The sequence below is a fragment of the Ranitomeya variabilis genome, chromosome 6 (genome assembly GCF_051348905.1).
Source record: "Ranitomeya variabilis isolate aRanVar5 chromosome 6, aRanVar5.hap1, whole genome shotgun sequence".
Lineage (NCBI taxonomy): Eukaryota > Metazoa > Chordata > Amphibia > Anura > Dendrobatidae > Ranitomeya > Ranitomeya variabilis.
The window spans coordinates 514,470,008-514,492,028 of record NC_135237.1 but is presented as its reverse complement, the minus strand read 5'-3'; the positions used below and the strand labels follow the sequence as shown (position 1 = coordinate 514,492,028).

The 22,021-nt window shown below is 43.8% G+C and overlaps 1 protein-coding gene across 5 annotated transcripts in view; it reads left to right on the top strand.

Annotated features, from left to right (window-relative positions):
* Window positions 1-248: 248 nt before the first annotated feature.
* Window positions 249-22,021, top strand: part of ESRP1 (epithelial splicing regulatory protein 1) — a 90,921-nt gene continuing 69,148 nt past the window's right edge. For 2 of the 5 annotated variants that reach the window (XM_077270951.1, XM_077270954.1), the window contains exons 1-3: window positions 381-724; window positions 947-1,075; window positions 19,975-20,088. In XM_077270951.1, the coding sequence (XP_077127066.1) occupies window positions 590-724; window positions 947-1,075; window positions 19,975-20,088 (378 nt within the window). In that variant the 5' untranslated portion in view covers window positions 381-589. Of the gene's footprint in view, window positions 725-946; window positions 1,076-19,974; window positions 20,089-22,021 lie in introns of all 5 variants that reach the window. The other 3 variants (XM_077270953.1, XM_077270949.1, XM_077270952.1) reach the window with 3 other exon arrangements.

Genomic DNA, 22,021 nt, shown 5'->3' with positions numbered 1-22,021 from the left:
TTGATCATTATACCTTGTGATGGTTACAGTCATCAGATGAAATATACGACCTGGTCTATAGCACTTCTTCATCCTTTGCGCAATGACCATTAATCTTACGTGTACTATGCAGATTGGTAGCAGAAACATTTTTATCAGTGCCTGTAGGGGGAGCCAGAGAGACTGTAGCCGAGAACAGCCGAATGGATCGTACGGAAATAGCCGAAGCGACCTGGCCAGGTATCTCTTACCTGGAGACCACGTGGGAAGGGGGCGGCGCCTGCCCATCCCAATGACAAGTCAGCAGCCAGTGCTGGGCGCCTGCTAGGGGCGCAGCCTGCATTGTATTGGTTCTCTTCCAGGAGTGCAAAACAAAAAAGAGGCAAAACCGGCCTCTCCCTCCCCTCCCCCCAGCCTGGATCCTCCTGCAGAGTGAGTGCAGGTCCCCAGGGTGTCCTCTTCCATATCTATAGGTGGAGGTGATTCAAGGTGTAGGGTGGTGCTGCATTTGGGGGGCTTTTCTTTCACTTTTTTGGGGGAAGGTGAAAGTTTATGTTTTTTTTTCTCTATATAGTTTTGTAAATAATTGTTTTGCCACTTGTTAATCATCATGACTGCGGCTTCCCCGGATTACCTGGTGATTCTGTTCACAAGCACTGCGGGTGCAAACTGTGCGAAGCTGGGCTCTGACGAGAAAGAAGTCATCCAGCTCTTGTGGAAAGTGATAGATTTGGCCAACAGGAAGGTGAGTGCCCACCCAGGAGCCCCCCTAGTCTTATACCTGCTGCTGGTGAGGGGAGGGGAGCAGGAAGGACACCTGAGAGGGGGCACAGCATCTGCAAAATGGAGTCTGGAGAGCTGCACCTGGGCCCTGGAGGCTCCATGCACGAGTCCTCCTGCAAAAGTGCCCATAATTGGTGAGGGCAGAGCCATTGCTGAAGCCCCTCTGTGCTGCTTTCTGTTGCAGGTGGGGGAGCTGCACGATGTGAAGGTCAGACCCGACCACCTGGACCTGACAGAAGAATGCAAAGAAGCCACCAAGATCGAGGCCGAGAGCCTGTACCTGGCCCCACAGCTGGAGCAAGCCCTGCAGCAGGTGAGAAGCCCCCTGAGCCTCCAGACAGCCCCCTCCTGAGGAGCTCCGCACCTGGGACGGGGTATTGTGACAGCATGGCGCTTGTCAGCACTATATCCTGGTACCAAAGTGCTTCCTGTGTAAATATATATAATATATATTCCACAAGCGTCAACCTGCTGTAGCGCCCCATAAAATGCGTGTAATTGGGAGGAGATGCTAATTCATTACTCTGTAGACCCATTTATCATGTACGCGTTTCTTCCACACATAGATAATGTACCCATTATAGTCTATAGGCTGTTTACCAGTATGGTGGAGGTCTTCAGTGTGACCCCCCAAAAAAGACATGGGTCAAACTCGCCCATTCAGGGTGCTGTTCATTTAAATTTTATTTTTTTATTTTTTTTTTAAATTTATTTATTTTATTTTTTTTGGAGTAATAGGTAGAATAATCTTGCTTTTTTTTTTTTTTTTTTTTTTTTTTCCTGCTTTTATTTATTTCCCCCACCCCACATTAGAAATGGACACACTGACCAAAAATGGAGGAAAAGCCTTACATCTGTAGGAGGCCTTTAGTGTCCAAAAATTGTGTGTTGGCGTGTAACAGGTGCTTTTATGTAGGACTTGAAAAACGCACCCAAAAACTATTACATTTATGGAGCTTTTTTTTTTTTTTTTTTTTTTTACAAGCTGTAATTAAACTGTGTGAAGGAAGCCTTAGTCCTTTTGTTGTTTGAGGTGAAAAAAGTGAAATGTCCGCTCATTCCACCCGAGGAGCGTGCAGAGATGGACCGAATATCAGGCCCCCCTGCAGTCAGGGAAGGGTTCTGCCTGAGGTAAAATCTCCATGGATGGCGGACAGGTCAGGCCTGTCATGTTGTCCTCGCACGTGAAATGATATGGCGGCACCATGATTATTGTAGCATTGCGCCAAGCTTTGGCTGCGGTTTTCTGTCTGCTTTTTAGAAAGGGGTGGGGGAAGAAGTGAAAATTCAGTCACGTGGGTAACACGTATCGTTCAATTCGGTGTTTTCCTGGCTGCAATTCTCGTCCCCGAACGTCTTCCTTGGTGCATCAGTTTTTTTTTGTCCGAAAAATTAAAGTTTGTGCCATATTTGGTGTCATATTCACCCCCTCCCCTCCCCCGTTACAGCAACCAACAAATGCGTCCATTTTTTGCAATGCCCCATTATTTGTATGGTTACATGCTGGTTATTCTGGGGTAGTAAGTCATGGCGGTTGTGAGGACTTCCTTGTTAGTAAGTGAAGTGTGTGCTCACATTAACGCTTTCACTGCTGACAGCCTTTCCTTGCGCGCATGTTGTGAACATGGCGGCTGTCAGTGCTGTCTGCCACGCTCGTGCTTTGTGTTTAACCCTTTACCTGCTGAATAGATATGTATGGTAAGGTTATGTCCTGGACACCTCCAGCTGTAGAGTTTACCTCCGTAAGCTCTCACCCACCCACCCATTTTTTTAACAAAATTTTTGTTTCAAACACGATTGACCAGGTTTTTGAGATTTTTTTTATTTATTTTTTTTTCTTGTGTGGAGTGTCATTCCGCCCACAGAAAGTCATTAACTAAACAGGTGGCTTTGCACAACTACAGCTGTGGCGTTATCCGCCCATAATCCGTCTGTTGGTAGCTCGTAATCGCACAAGGGCAGAGATCCGGGTGGTGCCGCCTTTCCTGGAGGTGGGACGGATTATTCTGGATGATTATTTCACACCTCTGTGACGTCTCCAGAGGTTTTATTCTCTGGTAGTGGGCACCATGGCACGTTATATGTACTGTAATACGGCAGAGTACGGCAGAATATATGTGTCTGTGTCTATAAAGTGTATATAGTTTACCCACTATTTTCAGTGTTTTTAATGCAAGCGCTAATGTTTCTTTTCCCTATCTTTTTTTGCTACCATGTCATTTGTTGTTGTTGCGATTAACATAAGATTTTTCCAAGGGAACTGGATATATAACACCACCATGCAAATATTCTCTGTGCAATGTTCAGATTCCAGGTCCGGTATACGGATATATTCACACAACTTGCCCTACAGCCACCTGTTGGCAGAGTGTTTTCCCCCATTACAGTCATTATGTTTCCTATTTTTTTACATCCTATAAAGCACGTTTATTTTTTAATTAATTTATGGTCCGGCATTGGTCTTCAAGGATGTATCTATGACTTGCTAGAAAATCATTTTGAATATATGTCCCCACTACATTTGTGATCAGCTATGGACTTCTGGTGTGTAAATTGTCACTGCAGCTCCGACCGTGCCTAAACTTTGCAATATAAAACCACCGATTTAAATTCATATATAAATGGTGTTGGCACAGGTGCTTTAATAGCCAGGACCATTCATTTTGGCCACTTTCTCTTTATAGTTTTCTTTTAATAAATTAAATATAAATTGACTAGTTTTCATAGCTTGATTACTCTCCTTGTGTCTATGCATTGGTGTGACAGAGGAGGGTGCTGGCTTAACGTTTTCAGTAGCCATGCAAGCCACCTTCTGTCACAGGGAATGGGCAGACAGAGAAATGGCATGGTTAAGATATTGAAGCAAGCAGTCAGCCAGCCCCCTTCATACAGATAGCACTGATAATGCTCTTTTGCTATACATGGCTATTTTAAAGGTGAATGTATAGAAGAGCAATAAAGGGGGGGCCTGTACTCTGCTACTTATTGTAGCTCCTATTTTTGCATTGCACTTTTTTGCATTACAGTTCCATTTAATAAAAAAAAATTATATATATATTTATATTTAAAGAGCAATTACACACGCTATGGCGCTCTCCACAAGGAGGGAAGGGAAAAGTAAATGGCAGTTTGATGGCAAGGGGAATGGGTGAAGGGATGATGTAAGGACTGAGCACCCCTAGCCGCTGGACCACACAGGATCTGTGCCTATCCTGGGAGAAAATATGTGCGCTAGAATATCACAATGTGGATATGAGGGACCGCGCTCGGGGGTGCGTGTTCAGTAATGATGGACAGTAGGGGTTAATACCAATATGTGATAGGAAGTATCCAGATCCCTATCCAATATAAACCTGCTGTACGTGCTTAATACCTTGCTTATATATGTCTATACAAGCTGTATAGATGGTGCTTACCTAGTTGTGATTGCTAAGCCGCTCCAGCGTCCTGTCTGGCGTCCGCTGTGGAGTGCGGTGCGGCGTCAATGAAGGGCGGGGGATGAAAGCGTCGGGTATTGCAGCAGTAGCGGTACCTGGGAGCCCCGGCCGAAGGCGTCCCTGGTAACCGCGAGGAGAAGAAAAAATGGCCGTTAACGCCGGCTCGTGGGTGCCTGAACAGTGACGTCACTACAGTACAGAGCGGCGTTGGAGCCAAAAAGGGTGGCGTCTAACCAACGCGTTTCGAAGGTGCTCGGCCTTCTTCGTCAGGGTTACCGCCTGTAGACAGTTTCACTCCTTTTGTACTCTGCAAAATAAGGTATCGCCCCGCCCTAGATCCGTCTCCATATAAGAATTGCATCGGGCAAATGGTATATGTGCTTTGGGTAATGTGAAGAATGGAGTTTTGTATATATATGCCTACATATATTTGTTTCATTAGGGGTATGGCTAGTATAAGACATTAAATCCATTGCTGCCACTTACATATGTGGTAACTGATAAAAGAAAACTTTATTGAAATTATAAAGTTAAAAACAAAGTTAAAACAGAAGTTAAAAAAGAAGTTAAAAAACAAGTGATATTTATAAAAGCGTGTACCCTTTGTTGCAGGAGCAACAGGTTTCCGGTACTTATAAACGGCTTGCTAGGGATAAAAAATGGAAACTTAAAAATATATATAAAAATATATATAAAAAATATATTTAAAGCGGAAGGTGCCCATATGGCTGTGTCAAGATAATAGCAACAGGAGGGGAACACCATTCCGGTTCCTGCAGATTTACTGGCCTGTTGCTTGGTTGATAGTAATAATCGCACAAGCCCCCCCAAAACAGGGGGGGGGGGGGGGTTTTACCCCCTAGTCCGCCTGCGCCCCTATTGTGGGGAGCGCTGACGTGGTGACTCCTATAAATAAATAACATCCCTATTACGGGGATGGATGGAGGTATGTGTGGGAAAGATGTGATGGTAATCCCTACACCTATTATGGGGATAGATGGAAAAAGGCGTATGGAAACCCCACAACTGATGTACAGGGAGGGGGAAAGGATAGGAGTTACATTGATGAGTTGAAGAGAGGGGGGGGGGAGTAGGTGGACTGAGACACAGGGATAAAATCCCTGAGTTGGAATGTGTGAAAATTACTTAAAAAGCCATCAATTTAAAAGGCGTATAATTCTAGTTCGTGATTAAGACCCCTCGGAGCTAAACTATCCAGTGTAAATATCCATTGGGACTCAATCCTTGACATCTGCTTGAGAAAGTCACCTTTCCTGGCGTTCGGCTGGATTTTCTGGATGCCACAGAAGACTATATCTTTTACTTTCTTTCCATGGTGCTCCGCAAAGTGTCGTGATAAGGGATGTCCCATATATCCCTTCTGGATGTTGGTGAGGTGCTCTTTAATGCGTACCCTGAGTCCCCGTTTGGTTCGACCTACATATAGTTTCTTACACGGGCAAATAATAATATATATAACCCCCGTTGAGAAACAGGAGATTTTACTTTCAATCTTGAAGGTTTTGGTGTTGTTACTATCCCTGAACTGGGTTTGGCGGGTTTTTTTGAAAGTTGTATTAACGCAGTTGGAGCACCTACCGCAAGGTATGAACCCCACATCTGTACCTGGGGGGGCTCTAATATGTTTAGTAGACTTGTTGAGGGCTAATTTGCTTGTTGGAGCCAGAAGATTGCCCAAATTTTGGGCTTTCTTAAAAATAAACCTAGGGTGTGGTGGTAGAAACTCTCCCACCACTTTGTCCCTTGCCAGGATTGCCCAATGCCTACGTATGATCTTCTGAAACCTTCTGTATCCTGTGTGGAATTGCGTTACAATTGGTAGATTTTTTATTTGTTCGGGGATACTCGTCATTTCCCCCCCTATGCGTTTATTCCCGCCTATTAATGAGTCTCTTGGTGTGTCCCTTACTTCAGTTCTAGCTTTCTCCAGAGCAATTGGGGGATACCCTTTTTCCACGAATTGCTGTGTCAGGTATTCAGATTCGTTCTCATAGTCCTTTATGTTCGTGCAGTTCCGTCGGACTCTGGTGAACTGGCCCTTGGGGATGTTATTGAGCCAGATTGGTAGGTGGCAACTGGTAAGATGAATGTAGCTATTCGCATCGACCTCTTTACGATAGCATTTGGTAAGCAGTTTTCCTTCTTCAATGTATATGGTGAGGTCCAGGAAGTTAATACTGCTGGAGCTGATGGTAGGCGTGAATTCGAGACCGAAGTCATTGTTGTTGAGGTTGGACAGAAAAAATTTCAGCGACTCACATGAGCCGTCCCAGATAATTATTACATCGTCTATAAATCTCCGCCATAATATTAGGCCCTCCTTTAGACGTCCGTTTACGTATATGTGAGATGCCTCCCACTCCGCTACATATATGTTTGCGAAACTGGGCGCAAACCGCGTGCCCATCGCGGTCCCCCATGTTTGCAGAAAGAATCCATCCTCGTACATAAAGTAATTATGTTTGGTGATAAAGGAGATCCCTTCCTGGATAAACTGGATCTGGTTGTCTTGATAAATACCCAGTTTCTGGAGAAAGGCACCCGCTGCTAGACACCCTTTTTCTTGATTAATCACGGTGTATAGGGATTTTATATCCAAGGTTGCTAACATGTATTGCGGTTTCCAGATGATTGTACTTAGAACTTGTAGCACATGTCCTGTATCTTTTAAATATGCCGGGATGAACGGCATGCATTTCTGCAGGTGAGTATCCACATATCGGGATAGATTAGCCGTTAGGCTGTCTATCCCGGAAATAATCGGTCTTCCCGGTGGTTTCGTTTTGTTCTTGTGCAGCTTAGGTATGTGGTAGAACACGGCTATGCTTGGGTTCTCTCTATACACAAACTGGTACTCTTTTTTATTTAGGATACCTTGAGCCTTGCCTTTCATGCATAATGACTTGAGTTTACTGACATAGTGTGAGGTCGGGTCTCCTAATAACTTTTTGTATGTCGTTTCATCACTCAGGATTTTCTCAGCTTCCTCCTGGTATGTTTTGCGGTCAAGGACCACAATGCCACCTCCTTTGTCCGCTGGGCGAATAATGATGTCATTGTTGGACTGGAGCGTCTTTAAGGCCTTTCTCTCTTTCTGGTCCAGATTATGAGAGACATGTGCGGGCCTTTGCGTCTTGCGATGTAGTTTTCTAATATCCGCCGTTACCAGTGTGTCAAATGTGTGGAACGCGTTGGAGTACTCTTGTACTGGGTTGAACGCAGAAGGGTTAGCTAGTGATGTGTGGACGAACTTGGATGGGGCCTGGATATTATTTCTAATTCCGGCCTGTTCTTTTTTCATAAAGTACTTCTTCAACGCTAGATTACGTAAGTACTTTTTCGTGCTTACATATAGATTGAATGGTCTGGCTGAGATCGTGGGGGCAAATTTCAACCCTTTTTGCAGCAGGGTAATTTCCCTGTCCGTCAGTTGATATGAGCTGAGGTTATGGATTTCCTGAGTCTCTCCGGATGTATTTATTTTCTTTTTGGAGAGTTGCCTACCTCTCTTGCCTCTTTTGGTTTTGTGTTGTTTCTTACCCGGAAAAAATCCCGATTTAAAATTGTAGTTGGGTTATTTGTTTTTCTCTTTTGGGCTGGGCCTGGGATTCTCTTACTGTTGTTGTTAGTTACACTTTTGTTCTTACTGGTCATATTATGGCTTGTGTTGTTATCTGTTTTACTTGTAACAGAAGTAGGAATCCTAGCCGGGAGAAGAGGCTGGATATTCCTCTGCGTCCCTCTATTCGTCTTTTTCGTGTGGAGAGTTGTAGGTGGTGGGGTAGCATTTGAACATGCTAATGCCCCTTCTTCTTGATCCAACATCCCACATCTCATAAGGGGGGAATACCTATTGGTATCTTGAGTTAGTGGGGGGATTGGAATGTTTCTGCCCACATAGGGGCTTGAATGTGCATCAGATGGGGTATCCAAATAAACCGAAAATTCCAAGCTTCTATCCGGACTGGATGGTTTGTGTGTACCCGCATCGGGCGTTTCATAGTCCAATATTTGAGTGGAGTGGGGTTGGTCCCTCCTGCGTACTGGCGTGTACTGAGTGGAGTTTGAGTTGTTGCATGAGAGGTTGTTACATGAGAGATTGATTGAGATGTCCCTCTCTTCTTGGGTTTCCGTAGCATTATACTCATCCAGAACAACCAGTTTACTTGTGTTGATCTGTGAGCTGCTCAGTCTGTCTGCCCCTATATCTACAGCGGAATGACCTATATATGTTTGCTCGGGGACATGGTCGCGTTGGAATTTTCTCACTTTTTTACTAATGATATCATTCTCTCTCTCTCTCAGTCTGTGTACTATATTATCTGCCAGTTCCTGTGCTTCCTCAGTTACAGTGCACGCTTTCAACAGGGTAAATGTGTTTGTGATCTCATTACCTGTTTTTTTCAAGCTACACATTCTTTTATCAATGATGAACTGAAGTGCTTTTAGGGAGAATTCTTTAAACATATGTTCCCATTCCTGTTTCGTGGTCGGATCTCCAAAGTCTCCTGTAAGGGTCTTGTGGATGATTAAACCTTTGGGAACGATTCGGTATTGTAAGTACTTTTCTAAGGAGGCTACCTCCCACATATCTCTCATCTCGGTGTAGAGTAATTTCTCCAAAGTTTTAAGGAGATTAATAGCTTCTTTTTGTGTGGGGGAGATGGAATTATTGGTACTAAACCGTTCTTTTATGCAACGTAAACGCGAATTCCTGTCTGCCATTAATGTCTGGAATACCATTGTGCGGCTGCCTGGCAGTGTGGGGGCACAGAAAGAAGTGGATTACAATTAAAGAGCAATTACACACGCTATGGCGCTCTCCACAAGGAGGGAAGGGAAAAGTAAATGGCAGTTTGATGGCAAGGGGAATGGGTGAAGGGATGATGTAAGGACTGAGCACCCCTAGCCGCTGGACCACACAGGATCTGTGCCTATCCTGGGAGAAAATATGTGCGCTAGAATATCACAATGTGGATATGAGGGACCGCGCTCGGGGGTGCGTGTTCAGTAATGATGGACAGTAGGGGTTAATACCAATATGTGATAGGAAGTATCCAGATCCCTATCCAATATAAACCTGCTGTACGTGCTTAATACCTTGCTTATATATGTCTATACAAGCTGTATAGATGGTGCTTACCTAGTTGTGATTGCTAAGCCGCTCCAGCGTCCTGTCTGGCGTCCGCTGTGGAGTGCGGTGCGGCGTCAATGAAGGGCGGGGGATGAAAGCGTCGGGTATTGCAGCAGTAGCGGTACCTGGGAGCCCCGGCCGAAGGCGTCCCTGGTAACCGCGAGGAGAAGAAAAAATGGCCTTTGTTTTTAACTTTATAATTTCAATAAAGTTTTCTTTTATCAGTTACCACATATGTAAGTGGCAGCAATGGATTTAATGTCTTATACTAGCCATACCCCTAATGAAACAAATATATGTAGGCATATATATACAAAACTCCATTCTTCACATTACCCAAAGCACATATACCATTTGCCCGATGCAATTCTTATATGGAGACGGATCTAGGGCGGGGCGATACCTTATTTTGCAGAGTACAAAAGGAGTGAAACTGTCTACAGGCGGTAACCCTGACGAAGAAGGCCGAGCACCTTCGAAACGCGTTGGTTAGACGCCACCCTTTTTGGCTCCAACGCCGCTCTGTACTGTAGTGACGTCACTGTTCAGGCACCCACGAGCCGGCGTTAACGGCCATTTTTTCTTCTCCTCGCGGTTACCAGGGACGCCTTCGGCCGGGGCTCCCAGGTACCGCTACTGCTGCAATACCCGACGCTTTCATCCCCCGCCCTTCATTGACGCCGCACCGCACTCCACAGCGGACGCCAGACAGGACGCTGGAGCGGCTTAGCAATCACAACTAGGTAAGCACCATCTATACAGCTTGTATAGACATATATAAGCAAGGTATTAAGCACGTACAGCAGGTTTATATTGGATAGGGATCTGGATACTTCCTATATTTATATTTATTAATTAATTTTTTTTTTTTTGATTAGTGTTGCGCAAATGGAGTTTCCTTACTAATAAATGCTTATTTGAGTATTTCTGCACTGTATTTCTATAGTTAGAATAAAGCTTAAGTGTGAATTGATATAACTTTTTTTTTTTTTTTTGCATTTGGTGTTGTCTTCACGCTTGCTTAGATGAAGTTTATTCTGATATGACTGTGTAGTGTGCATGGTCAGATGAGCCTGGAGTATTTACTATGTGGAATGTGTATAAAGGGTTACATTGCAGTCATAGGAAAGGGTTTGGGGCACGTGCTCAGTATTTTGTTTGGTACATTGTATGTTGTGCTGAGCAACTACCTGGCACCCAACCTGTAACTCTACCGGCCTCATTGTATTCAATACTTCTAATATGTTAACTCTTTGTGGGATTATGCCAAACCTGTGCATGCTTAGGAATGACCTTTTTGTTGATGAATATTTTTAGAAAGCCTCTATAAAGGTGCAGTGGATTAGTGTCGCTTATGGTACAGGCTTATATTTTGCATATGATTGTGAAACTTTAATAGCACTTGTACATGAAACACGAAAAAATGAAGTCTGATTTGGACTTAAACTATTTATTTATTTTTTACGTAAGTACTAAAGAAAATTGCATGGTGATGGAGTTTTGTGTCTAGCGGTCTTGTGTACTAGATGATGATTTTGTGAAAAGACCCATAGATCATTTTAGGCCATAAGATGTCCACAGACCTCGACCTGCAGTCATACATCTGTTTGTTTTTTTGCATCCATCAAAAAATAAACCATTGGTCGCTCATATCATCCATTTGTCTGTTTTTACATCCATTTTTAAACTTTTTCTTTTTCCCTTCTAATGAAGGCTTTCCATTGACTTTTTTTTTTATGGCAGTCTGAGCCGCAAAACGGATGAATAGGACATACTTGAAGTCTGAGTTTAGACCACGGGTGGGGAACTTTTTTTTTTTTTCTTTCCCAAGGGCCCTTCTGGATATTTATACTGTCATTCGGGGGCCCTATAAAATTACCCTGCTATGTTTGGTCAAACGTTTACTGTAATTAACTTACCCCTAATATGATGGCTGGAAATGCTTCTCTTTGAAGTCCTGATGTTGGGTATAGTGCTGCTACTTGCAACTGCTTTTCCAGGTTTACATTGGTCTGGAGCACAGTCAACTTTTGTAAAGAACTTGCAGCAGTAACTTGCACCAAATACAGATGTATACACTGCATGTCTCCTCAAGGTGTGAAATTAGTCACTGCTCACACAATATGGAACTCAAGCAGTGGGAGGTATTCTAAATACATCACATATGAGTCAGAGACTCCTGTATATGCCTCACACAGGAGACGCTGAGGCTGGAGCATAGGCCTCACACAGGAGACGCTGAGGCTGGAGCATAGGCCTCACACAGGAGACGCTGAGGCTGGAGCTTAGGCCTCACACAGGAGACGCTGAGGCTGGAGCATAGGCCTCACACAGGAGACGCTGAGGCTGGAGCATAGGCCTCACACAGGAGACGCTGAGGCTGGAGCATAGGCCTCACACAGGAGACGCTGAGGCTGGAGCATAGGCCTCACACAGGAGACGCTGAGGCTGGAGCATAGGCCTCACACAGGAGACGCTGAGGCTGGAGCATAGGCCTCACACAGGAGACGCTGAGGCTGGAGCATAGGCCTCACACAGGAGACGCTGAGGCTGGAGCATAGGCCTCACACAGGAGACGCTGAGGCTGGAGCATAGGCCTCACACAGGAGACGCTGAGGCTGGAGCATAGGCCTCACACAGGAGACGCTGAGGCTGGAGCATAGGCCTCACACAGGAGACGCTGAGGCTGGAGCATAGGCCTCACACAGGAGACGCTGAGGCTGGAGCATAGGCCTCACACAGGAGACGCTGAGGCTGGAGCATAGGCCTCACACAGGAGACGCTGAGGCTGGAGCATAGGCCTCACACAGGAGACGCTGAGGCTGCCACTGCAGTTTTCAACCGTGGTACGGGAGCATGTTGCTTGCTATCTCCTCCCCAAAAGAACGCGCTAGCCAGTGTCGAGACAAAATCCTTCATTGCATGCGTCACAACTTTCAGTATAGCAAGAAGGAGTTAAAGGCCCATGGGCTGGAGAAAAGGTGTCCACCACTGGTCTAGCCACACGAATCAGTTCTTAAAATGCATGAGTATGTATAAATCAATGACATCTTATGGGTACCTGTACCATCCGTTTGAAAAAGGGACGGCACACTGACGTGTATGATGCATTTGTAAATGCAGCCTTTGGTCTTATTCGCACAACAGTATTTTTTAGTCAAAATGAGGAATTGACCCAGAGCACAGATCAGTTGTGAAATGTTAAGTTAGTCTCAGTTTTACACTATTGGTTTTTAGATTACAAGTGTTGACATGAAAATAAAGGCTCTCGTGCGCATTAGACGAACGTTGGGTGAACTAGTTAATATCAAAGGGTCTCACAACAGGTGATGTCAGGGAAGATGAAGATCCACAATATCAGATTTACGACTCCCCATCCTTTTTGTTCTTCAGAGATCATAGAATGTTAGAGTTGGAATGGCCCTCTAGAGTCATCCTGTCTTAACACCCTGCTCAATGCAGGATTCACTAAGCCATCTGACAGGTGTCTGTCCAGCCTGTTTGAAGACTTCCATTGAAGAACAACTCATCACCTCTCATGGCAGCCTGTTCCACTCGTTGATCACCCTCACTGTCAACACGTTTTTTCTAATATATTTAATCAGTATCTTCTCCCTTTCAGTTTAATTCCACTGCTTCACGTGTTTCCATTTGCAAATGAGAATGATGATCCGTCTACACTGTGACAGCACTTCAGATGTTTGTAGACCGCTATTAAGTCCACTCTTGGCCTTCTTTTTTGCAAGCTAAAAATTCCCAGATTCTTTAACCGTTCCTTGTAGCATATACCGTAGTTTGCAGTCCAGTCACTATCCTGGTAGCTCTTCTCTAAACTTGCTCCAGTTTTTCAATGTGGTTTTTTTTTTTTTTTTTTTTTTTTAAATGTGGTGACCAGAACTGGACACAATATTCCAGATGAGGCCAGACCAAGGACAAGTAGAGCAGGATAATCACTACACATAATCTAGACTCTATGCTTCTCTTAATACATTCCAGAACAGTTTGCATTTTTTTTGCTGCAGCATAACACTGTTGACTCATGTGCAGTCTGTGATCTATTAATATACCAAAGTCTTTTTCCCACTAGCTGTTTGTTAGTTCTGTTCTTCCCATTCTGTAGATGTCATTTTTAGTTTTTCTTACCCAGATGTAGAATCTTGCATTTCTCCCTGTTAAATACTATTCCGTTAGTTGCTGCCCGTTGCTCAAACTTTCTAGATCTTTCTGAAACCTTTTTCAGTTTTCTCTAGTGTTAGTTATCCCTCCTAGCTTTGTATTGTCTTCAAATTTGATTAGTTTACCTTCGGTTCCCTTATCTACATCATTTATTAAAATGTTGAACACTGGGGCCAGGACAGATTCTTATATTGCCCCACTTGAAACACTCTTCCAGTTGGATGTGCATTTATTACCACTCTGAGTACGATCACTTGGCCACTTACGAATCCACCTTACGGTTAGGTTAGGCCTTGTCAGTCCCATACTTGGTAATTTTTTTTTTTTTAATATCAATAGTATGAGGAGACAACGGCAGAAATATCTGGCAGTAGCTCTCGCATAGAGAATAAATGAGTACTCGGCGGGGTGAGCACTCCTGTGTATGGCAGAGTTGGGCAAAATTGCTGCCTTATGAACGATTGGCCAAACCATTGTTTGGCAGACAGCAATCCAACGTACATTGAAGGGTTAAGAGCTCAGCTCTCCGTGGGACCCTTATTTGGTAAATAGCTTTCTCTCCTGAATTCTCTATACATATTGTACATTATTTCATTGGGAAAAGGAGGGAAAGCTTCTCAAAGAGTTTTTGTTTAGCAGGAGCACAAACAAGTTTTTAAGCAACTTAAGTATATTGTGTACACAGCAATTCGTGTATATGGTCTCGTCCTATAGTTAGTGGATTTTGGCTTATTTGTCCACACACAAAGCCACGTGATCTACCGTACGTAGATATACAGTACAGACCAAAAGTTTGGACACACCTTCTCATTTAAAGATTTTTCTGTATTTTCATGACTATGAAAATTGTACATTCACACTGAAGGCATCAGAACTATGAATTAACACATGTGGAATTATATACTTAACAAAAAAGTGTGAAACAACCGAAAATTTGTCTTATATTCTAGGTTCTTCAAAGTAGCCACCTTTTTGCTTTGACTGCTTTGCACACTCTTGGTGCGCTCTTGATGAGCTTCAAGAGGTAGTCACCGGGAATGGTTTTCACTTCACAGGTGTGCCCTGTCAGGTTTAATAAGTGGGATTTCTTGCCCTATAAATGGGGATGGGACCATTAGTTGTGTTGTGCAGAAGTCTGGTGGATACACAGCTGATAGTCCTACTGAATAGACTGTTAGCTGCTTTTTTCTTGCCATAATACAAATTCTAAGTAAAGGAAAAACGAGTGGCCATCATTACTTTAAGAAATTAAGGTCAGTCAGTCCGAAAAATTGGGAAAACTTTGAAAGTGTCCCACAGTGCAGTTGCAAAACCATCAAGCGCTACAAAGAACAAAGAAACTGGCTCACATGAGGACCGCCCCAGGAAAGGAAGACCAAGAGTCACCTCTGCTTCTGAGGATAAGTTTATCCGAGACACCAGCCTCAGAAATCGCAGGTTAACAGCAGCTCAGAGGCCAGGTCAATGCCACACAGAGTTCTAGCAGCAGACACCTCTCTACAACAACTGTTAAGAGGAGACTTTGCAGCAGGCCTTCATGGTAAAATAGCTGCTAGGAAACCACTGCTAAGGACAGGCAACAAGCAGAAGAGACTTGTTTGGGCTAAAGAACACAAGGAATGGACATTAGACCAGTGGAAATCTGTGCTTTGGTCTGATGAGTCCAAATTTGAGATCTTTGGTTCCAACCACCGTGTCTTTGTGTGACGCAGAAAAGGTGAACGGATGGACTCTACATGCCTGGTTCCCACCGTGAAGCATGGAGGAGGAGGTGTGATGGTGTGGGGGTGCTTTGCTGGTGACACTGTTGGGGAGTTATTCAAAATTGAAGGCATACTGAACCAGCATGGCTACCACAGTATCTTGCAGCGGCATGCTATTCCATCCGGTTTGCGTTTAGTTGGACCATCATTTATTTTTCAACAGGGCATTGACCCCAAACACACCTCCAGACTGTGTAAGGGCTATTTGACCAAGGAGAGTGATGGGGTGCTACGCCAGATGACCTGGCCTCCACAGTTGCCAGACCTGAACCCAATCGAGATGGTTTGGGGTGAGCTGGACCCGCAGAGTGAAGGCAAAAGGGCTAACAAGTGCTAAGCATCTCTGGGAACTCCTTCAAGATTGTTGGAAGACCATTCCCGATGACTACCTCTTGAAGCTCATCAAGAGAATGCCAAGAGTGTGCAAAGCAGTCATCAAAGCAAAAGGTGGCTACTTTGAAGAACCTAGAATATAAGACAAATTTTCGGTTGTTTCACACTTTTTTGTTAAGTATATAATTCCACATGTGTTAATTCATAGTTTTGATGCCTTCAGTGTGAATGTACAATTTTCATAGTCATGAAAATACAGAAAAATCTTTAAATGAGAAGGTGTGTCCAAACTTTTGGTCTGTACTGTATATAAGAATGGACTGATCATGGGATGATTCTTTCATATTTCTAACCTGCTGTTGAAGCCCCGTCTGCAGAAAGTGATGGTCAGATAAGGTGAAAACTCCTAGGAACAGTTCAATTGCAGGACAGTAGGCCAAAACAAAAGCTGAAAAAGGAATTACTTTTCTGACCTCCTGAATACAACCGAGCCATAGGTATATACTAACTTATTGTGTTTGGGTTAGGAGACCCACGGCTGGCCCGTGAATACAGCTTTATGCCTACCGCAGAGCTTTATCAAGAGGTTCATGGATCAGGTTTCCTATGACAGGCAGTGGAGCAAAAGCCTAAGATCTCCATGCCAAGTATCGGCATCATTGGACTCTGGAGATGTGGGTACACTTCTCTTGACATTGTGCTTGGCTTTCCCTTAGTTAATGAAATTACTACATTTGCCGCCTCCCTCTCCCTCCTGCTATTTTTAACACTGAGAAAAATAGGGATTGGGGAAGTCGAAATCCATCAGAACTGAGCAAGAGCTCTGTGGCCATGTGTACATGGTGTCTTTTTAAGGTGATTTTTGCTTAGAATCCTGCTGAAAAAGTGCCCCAAAAGCCTAGTCTTGTGTTGCTTTTAACCGTTTTTCAGGGTTGGAAATCCTGAAGCAGTTAAGTGAGACAAGCTCATTCTTCGGACCGCTTATGATAAGCAACCCGTTCTCTAATTCACAGTGTAGAGTGAAAGACTCCAGCGGTGGAGCCACCTAAAGAACGGTGGCAAGACCACTGGCTTCTGGAAAACTTCTGCTGTTATTTTCCTGGAGTGACTGTGCTTGAGTGAGGTCTTAAAGGGAACCTGTCACCACGTTTTTGGAAGATGGGATAAAAATAGCGTTAAATAGGGGCAGAGGTGGGCGTTACATTAGTGTGTGTGTTATGCGTTTATTACCCACCTAAGTTGCCGAAATAACTTTGCAAAGTCTCCGTTTTCGCCTGTCAATCAGGCTGGTCAGGTCGCATGGGCGTTGTCTTCCCCCAGATTTGGCGTAGTTTTCCGTTGGTGGCGTAGTGGTGTGCGCATGCCCAAAGTCCGGAATCCTCTTCCAGGGGATTTAAAATAGCGCGGTGTTCGTTATTGCATTGGTGATCGGTGGGCGCGGCCATCTTCCTTTGGCCGCGCGTGCGCAGAAGCGGCGCTCTGCTGGCCGCGGCTTCAGGAAAATGGCCGCCGCGATATCCATCTGCGCACGCGCGCCATTTTCCTGAAGCCGCGGCCAGCAGAGCGCCGCTTCTGCGCACGCGCGGCCAAAGGAAGATGGCCGCGCCCACCGATCACCAATGCAATAACGAACACCGCGCTATTTTAAATCCCCTGGAAGAGGATTCCGGACTTTGGGCATGCGCACACCACTACGCCACCAACGGAAAACTACGCCAAATCTGGGTGAAGACACCACGCCCATGTGACCTGACCAGCCTGATTGACAGGCGAAAACGGAGACTTTGCAAAGTTATTTCGGCAACTTAGGTGGGTAATAAACGCATAACACACACACTAATGTAACGCCCACCTCTGCCCCTATTTAACGCTATTTTTATCCCATCTTCCAAAAACGTGGTGACAGGTTCCCTTTAAAGATAAAGGAGTTGGTTACTTTGCAGCAGCAAAGTGCTAAATTATTTATAATTTAAAACTATTTAAAAAGTTGTTTAGAGGAAACCTGACAACTGATACATTGCCCAATCCAAGGTCAACCTCCAGACGATGGCTGTATGATCTCAGCCAGGTATCTTTGACTCTGAAATTCTAAGGCGTTTTGGAGAAAAGCATACTTTATAAGCCATTGAGGACCGAGCCGTGCTGTAGACTAGGCCGACGTGCTTCTCCCTGACCCCTTTCCCTCTGGAGTGACAGGTGTCTCTCTATTTGAGCAGTTAGGCAGAGACCTTTCATTTCAGGGCAGCGAGGGAAGAGAAGCCACTGGGGACCCACCTGTCTGACTAGTCTCCAGTGCGGCTTGGTCACCGACTGCATTTAAAGTGTCCTTTTTTTTGCTTCTTTAGCTTGTACATGCTCAAACAGGCTTCTCTAAGTAGTCGGACTGGATAATAACATTGGTGCATCCAGAAGAATAGTACAGGTGTCTCTGATGCCTTCAGGGCACCATGGTGGTGAACGCTTTGTGAATCTGGGTTAAATGTATTTGCATTGAATAAATAAAATATGCATATTGATCATTTAAAATCAATTTATTCTGATTATTGCGATCAGATAATCTTATTATGGTTGGGCAAGGGAGGAAACCTTTATGGTGCATACGGCGAGTAAATGTATTTTATATAAGTTGCGTTTTCTATTTGAAGGGTAAGTCTGTCTTTATGCTCAAAATTGACCTCCAATCCCTAAATGCATTAGTTCCATTCTTCTGACTAGAAGATTACCATAATTATGGAGCTCTTGCCAATCAACCGAGGTGAATATGGCTGAGGACACTAATCGACACTGCATTTAGATGTGGTGATAAATTGTAATATTCTTGAGTTGTTGTGTTCACAGGCAGCAAATGCGGTAGAAGTTTTGGCACCAAAATGAGCTTTCAAAAGTGTGAAAAGGATGGTTTTAACCATAAGCACATGGATTTTCTGCAGAACATTCTGCAACAAATCTGCATGTGAATTCATACACCATATGACTGTATATTTGTGATAATTTTACATCTACAGCTACACATTTGGGGATCTTTAGAATGCCTAAGATGCATATCAATGGATTTGGTCACCCAATGTTATAGGAGGGCTTCCTTCACAAATTCACAATATCTTATTCATAAATATGAGCAAAGACTGCTGACCCAGGTCGCCTATTTTATGTTGGTGAAGGCCTCCCACATCTGATTTTGGAAAGAAGGATTACTGATTACCGTACTTAAATTTCAAGGTAAAACGCATTAAGAACACGTACTTACATGGCCAAACTGTGTGTATATAGATGCATGAGGAGGTCAGCGGTCGTCTGAGGGTGGTCATGGACCTTTTAAAAACGTTGCATTACATCTTCTAAGCACAGTAAAATATGTAAAAAAAAAAAAAAAATTCATTCAATAATTGTGAATTTTCAAAGTTAGGTGATACATTGTCAAAATTCTGAAGAAAAACAAAAAACTGAGCCGAAGTATGACGTGAAAACATGCATGATGTAAGAGCATGTTCACACTGGCCATGGAAACAAACAAAACCAAAGGAAAAAAAAAGTGCATATATATATATATATATATATATATATATATATATATATATATATATATATATATATATATATATATATATATATATATATATATATATATATATATATATACCCTAATGAAAATAAATACGGGAAAAAAGCAAGTGCATTAAATAACATAGGATACTTAGTAAACTGATAAAAAAAAAAAAAAGCATGAAGCTGTCCCACCGCTGCAAGGTGTACTCAATTGAGACAGTAACTACGCTCTCTAATGTTAAAACCTACTTAGTCTCTCTGCCACTATTCACACTAGGTAGGTTTTAACATTAGAGTGTAGTTACTGTCCCAATTGGGTACATGTTGCCGCGGTGGAACAGCTTTGTTTTTTTTTTTTTTTTGTTTTTTTTTTTTTAATCAAAGTGTTTACTAAGTACCCTATGTTAATTATTGAAGCACTTGCTTTTTTTACTCATTTATTTTTCATTAAGGTATATGCACATATTGTTTTTTCTTTGGTTTTGATTGTCAAAATTCTGTAGGAGTCTGATCCTATACACACTACTACTCATTATAGACCAACAATGTGTCTTTTAGTAACGTGGCTTTCCAGCTGCGAAACTGCAACCCCACTCATGGGCCACCAGGGCATTCAGAAGTTGTAGTTTTGCATCTGTTAGGGTTTTAGGTTGTGGACCACCATTGTAGAGCATGCACAACACCTTGGACTACGTTGACTGTGTTGAGGACAAAGTGTTGGTACTTATGTGTTTAGCACAATGCGCTCATTACACGTAGTTTCTAATTACTAGATGTAACGTTCACTCATCTTGCCTTACAGTTCAACCAGTCAGTAGGAAATGAGATCAACATCGGTATGGGGACCTCTTTCTGCTTGTGCACTGATGGACAGCTCCACGTCAGACAAGTGTTGCACCCCGAAGCCTCCAAAAAGGTATTGTGCACCCCTTCTCTACATGCATATGTTTTAATTGTTTTGTATGTTCAGCTCATCCTTTCTCCCCTATAGTACGAGAACCTAACCTGGTCCACCCTCTGTATAAGCATGTCTCCTAACCTTCAACGAATGGCAAGCCACGTCTCCAATACGGCCTATTGGAAGTTCTCGCTATAAGCCCTATACCATTAGCTTGGGGCAGGCACATGGGGTGAAGGTTTTATGTTTAACTTTGCTTTTCTCTCTAATAAAATTTAAGCTCAGGGGTACATATCTGAGTGAAGATGTAAATGGTTTATGGTGGTGATTAGCTTATCCAATACTGATTTATCAAGGCACCATTTAGAAGAAGGCAATATATATGGGAAGGTTGGTATATGTCAAGGGGGGTGTTGGATGTCAGTGCACAAGACACAGACGGCACCTTTAATTGTGGCACTTGGGAGACAAGTTAACCAAATATATGTATTGGGTTTTGTATAACTTTAAAGGCTCAGGACACCACCTTTTGACACATACGGGTTTTTTTCTATGAAAGTTCTAATAAAATTGCACTAAGTTTCAATTTGCCAACTTCATGACTGCGGCGACCCAGACTTAACCCACTGGTGCGCCTTCCCACCCACAACTACTGCATCATAACAAATAAAACAAGTACACAAATTGATGGGTTAAGGTCGGTCACAGCTTTATTAATTTATTTTGCTTTAACAATAAGAAAGGCACTTAAGTTTCTTAAACCGTGCTCATCGCCAAATGCCCTGTTGTATATTCGCAGGCAAGTCACCCAACGAGCTTTAACATATCCATGTGTCCTTTCTTTAACTTACTGTCAGAGGATCATGTGTACTTACATAGGACTCTGACCCCCACCCATCAAAAGCAGTGCCTTTTCGAATCCATCCTGGAGCCCTGATAGGATTATGTCTAGGCCGATATCTGTTAAACGAACGTCAGGCCTTAAGGTACCTTCACACGAAACGACATCGCTAGCGATCCGTGACGTTGCAGCGTCCTGGCTAGCGATATCGTTTCGTTTGACACGCAGCAGCGATCAGGATCCTGCTGTGATGTCGCTGGTCGCTGAATAAAGTCCAGAACTTTATTTGGTCGTCCGATCGCTGTGTATCGTTGTGTTTGAAAGCAAAAGCAACGATACCAGCGATGTTTTACACTGGTAACCAGGGTAAACATCGGGTTACCAAGCGCAGGGCCGCGCTTAGTAACCCGATGTTTACCCTGGTTACCAGCGTAAAAGTAAAAAAAACAAACAGCACATACTTACATGCGTCCCCCAGCGTCTGCTTCCTGACACTTACTGAGCGCCGGCCCTAAAAGTGAAAGTGAAAGCACAGCGGTGACGTCACCGCTGTGCTGTTAGGGCCGGAGCTCAGTCAGTGTCAGGAAGCAGACGCTGGGGGACGCATGTAAGTATGTGCTGTTTGTTTTTTTTACTTTTACGCTGGTAACCAGGATAAACATCGGGTTACTAAGCGCGGCCCTGCGCTTAGCAACCCGATGTTTACCCTGGTTACCCGGGGACCTCGGCATCGTTGGTCGCTGGAGAGCGGTCTGTGTGACATCTCTCCAGCGATCAAACAGCGACGCTGCAGCGATCGGCATCGTTGTCGCTATCGCTGCAGCGTCGCTTCGTGTGAAGGTACCTTTAGCAATGTAGCATTATCTCTCTCCAGTTGTTGACGTATGACCACGCCAAATCTCTTTTAAAAAATGTTGATATTCGAGCATTGATTGTCCTCCTAGTGAGCTCGATGGCCATGCCGTCTCTGGCTCCTTGCCAAACTGCCCTAGGGACAATTCAGCTACCTTTGTATGAACACAGGTTGTTGCCCTCTGCGTGTAATACCAAAATTACCAGACCCATTGCCTCTCTTGCAATGTCCACCACTTCGGAGAAAACTTGTGGCCA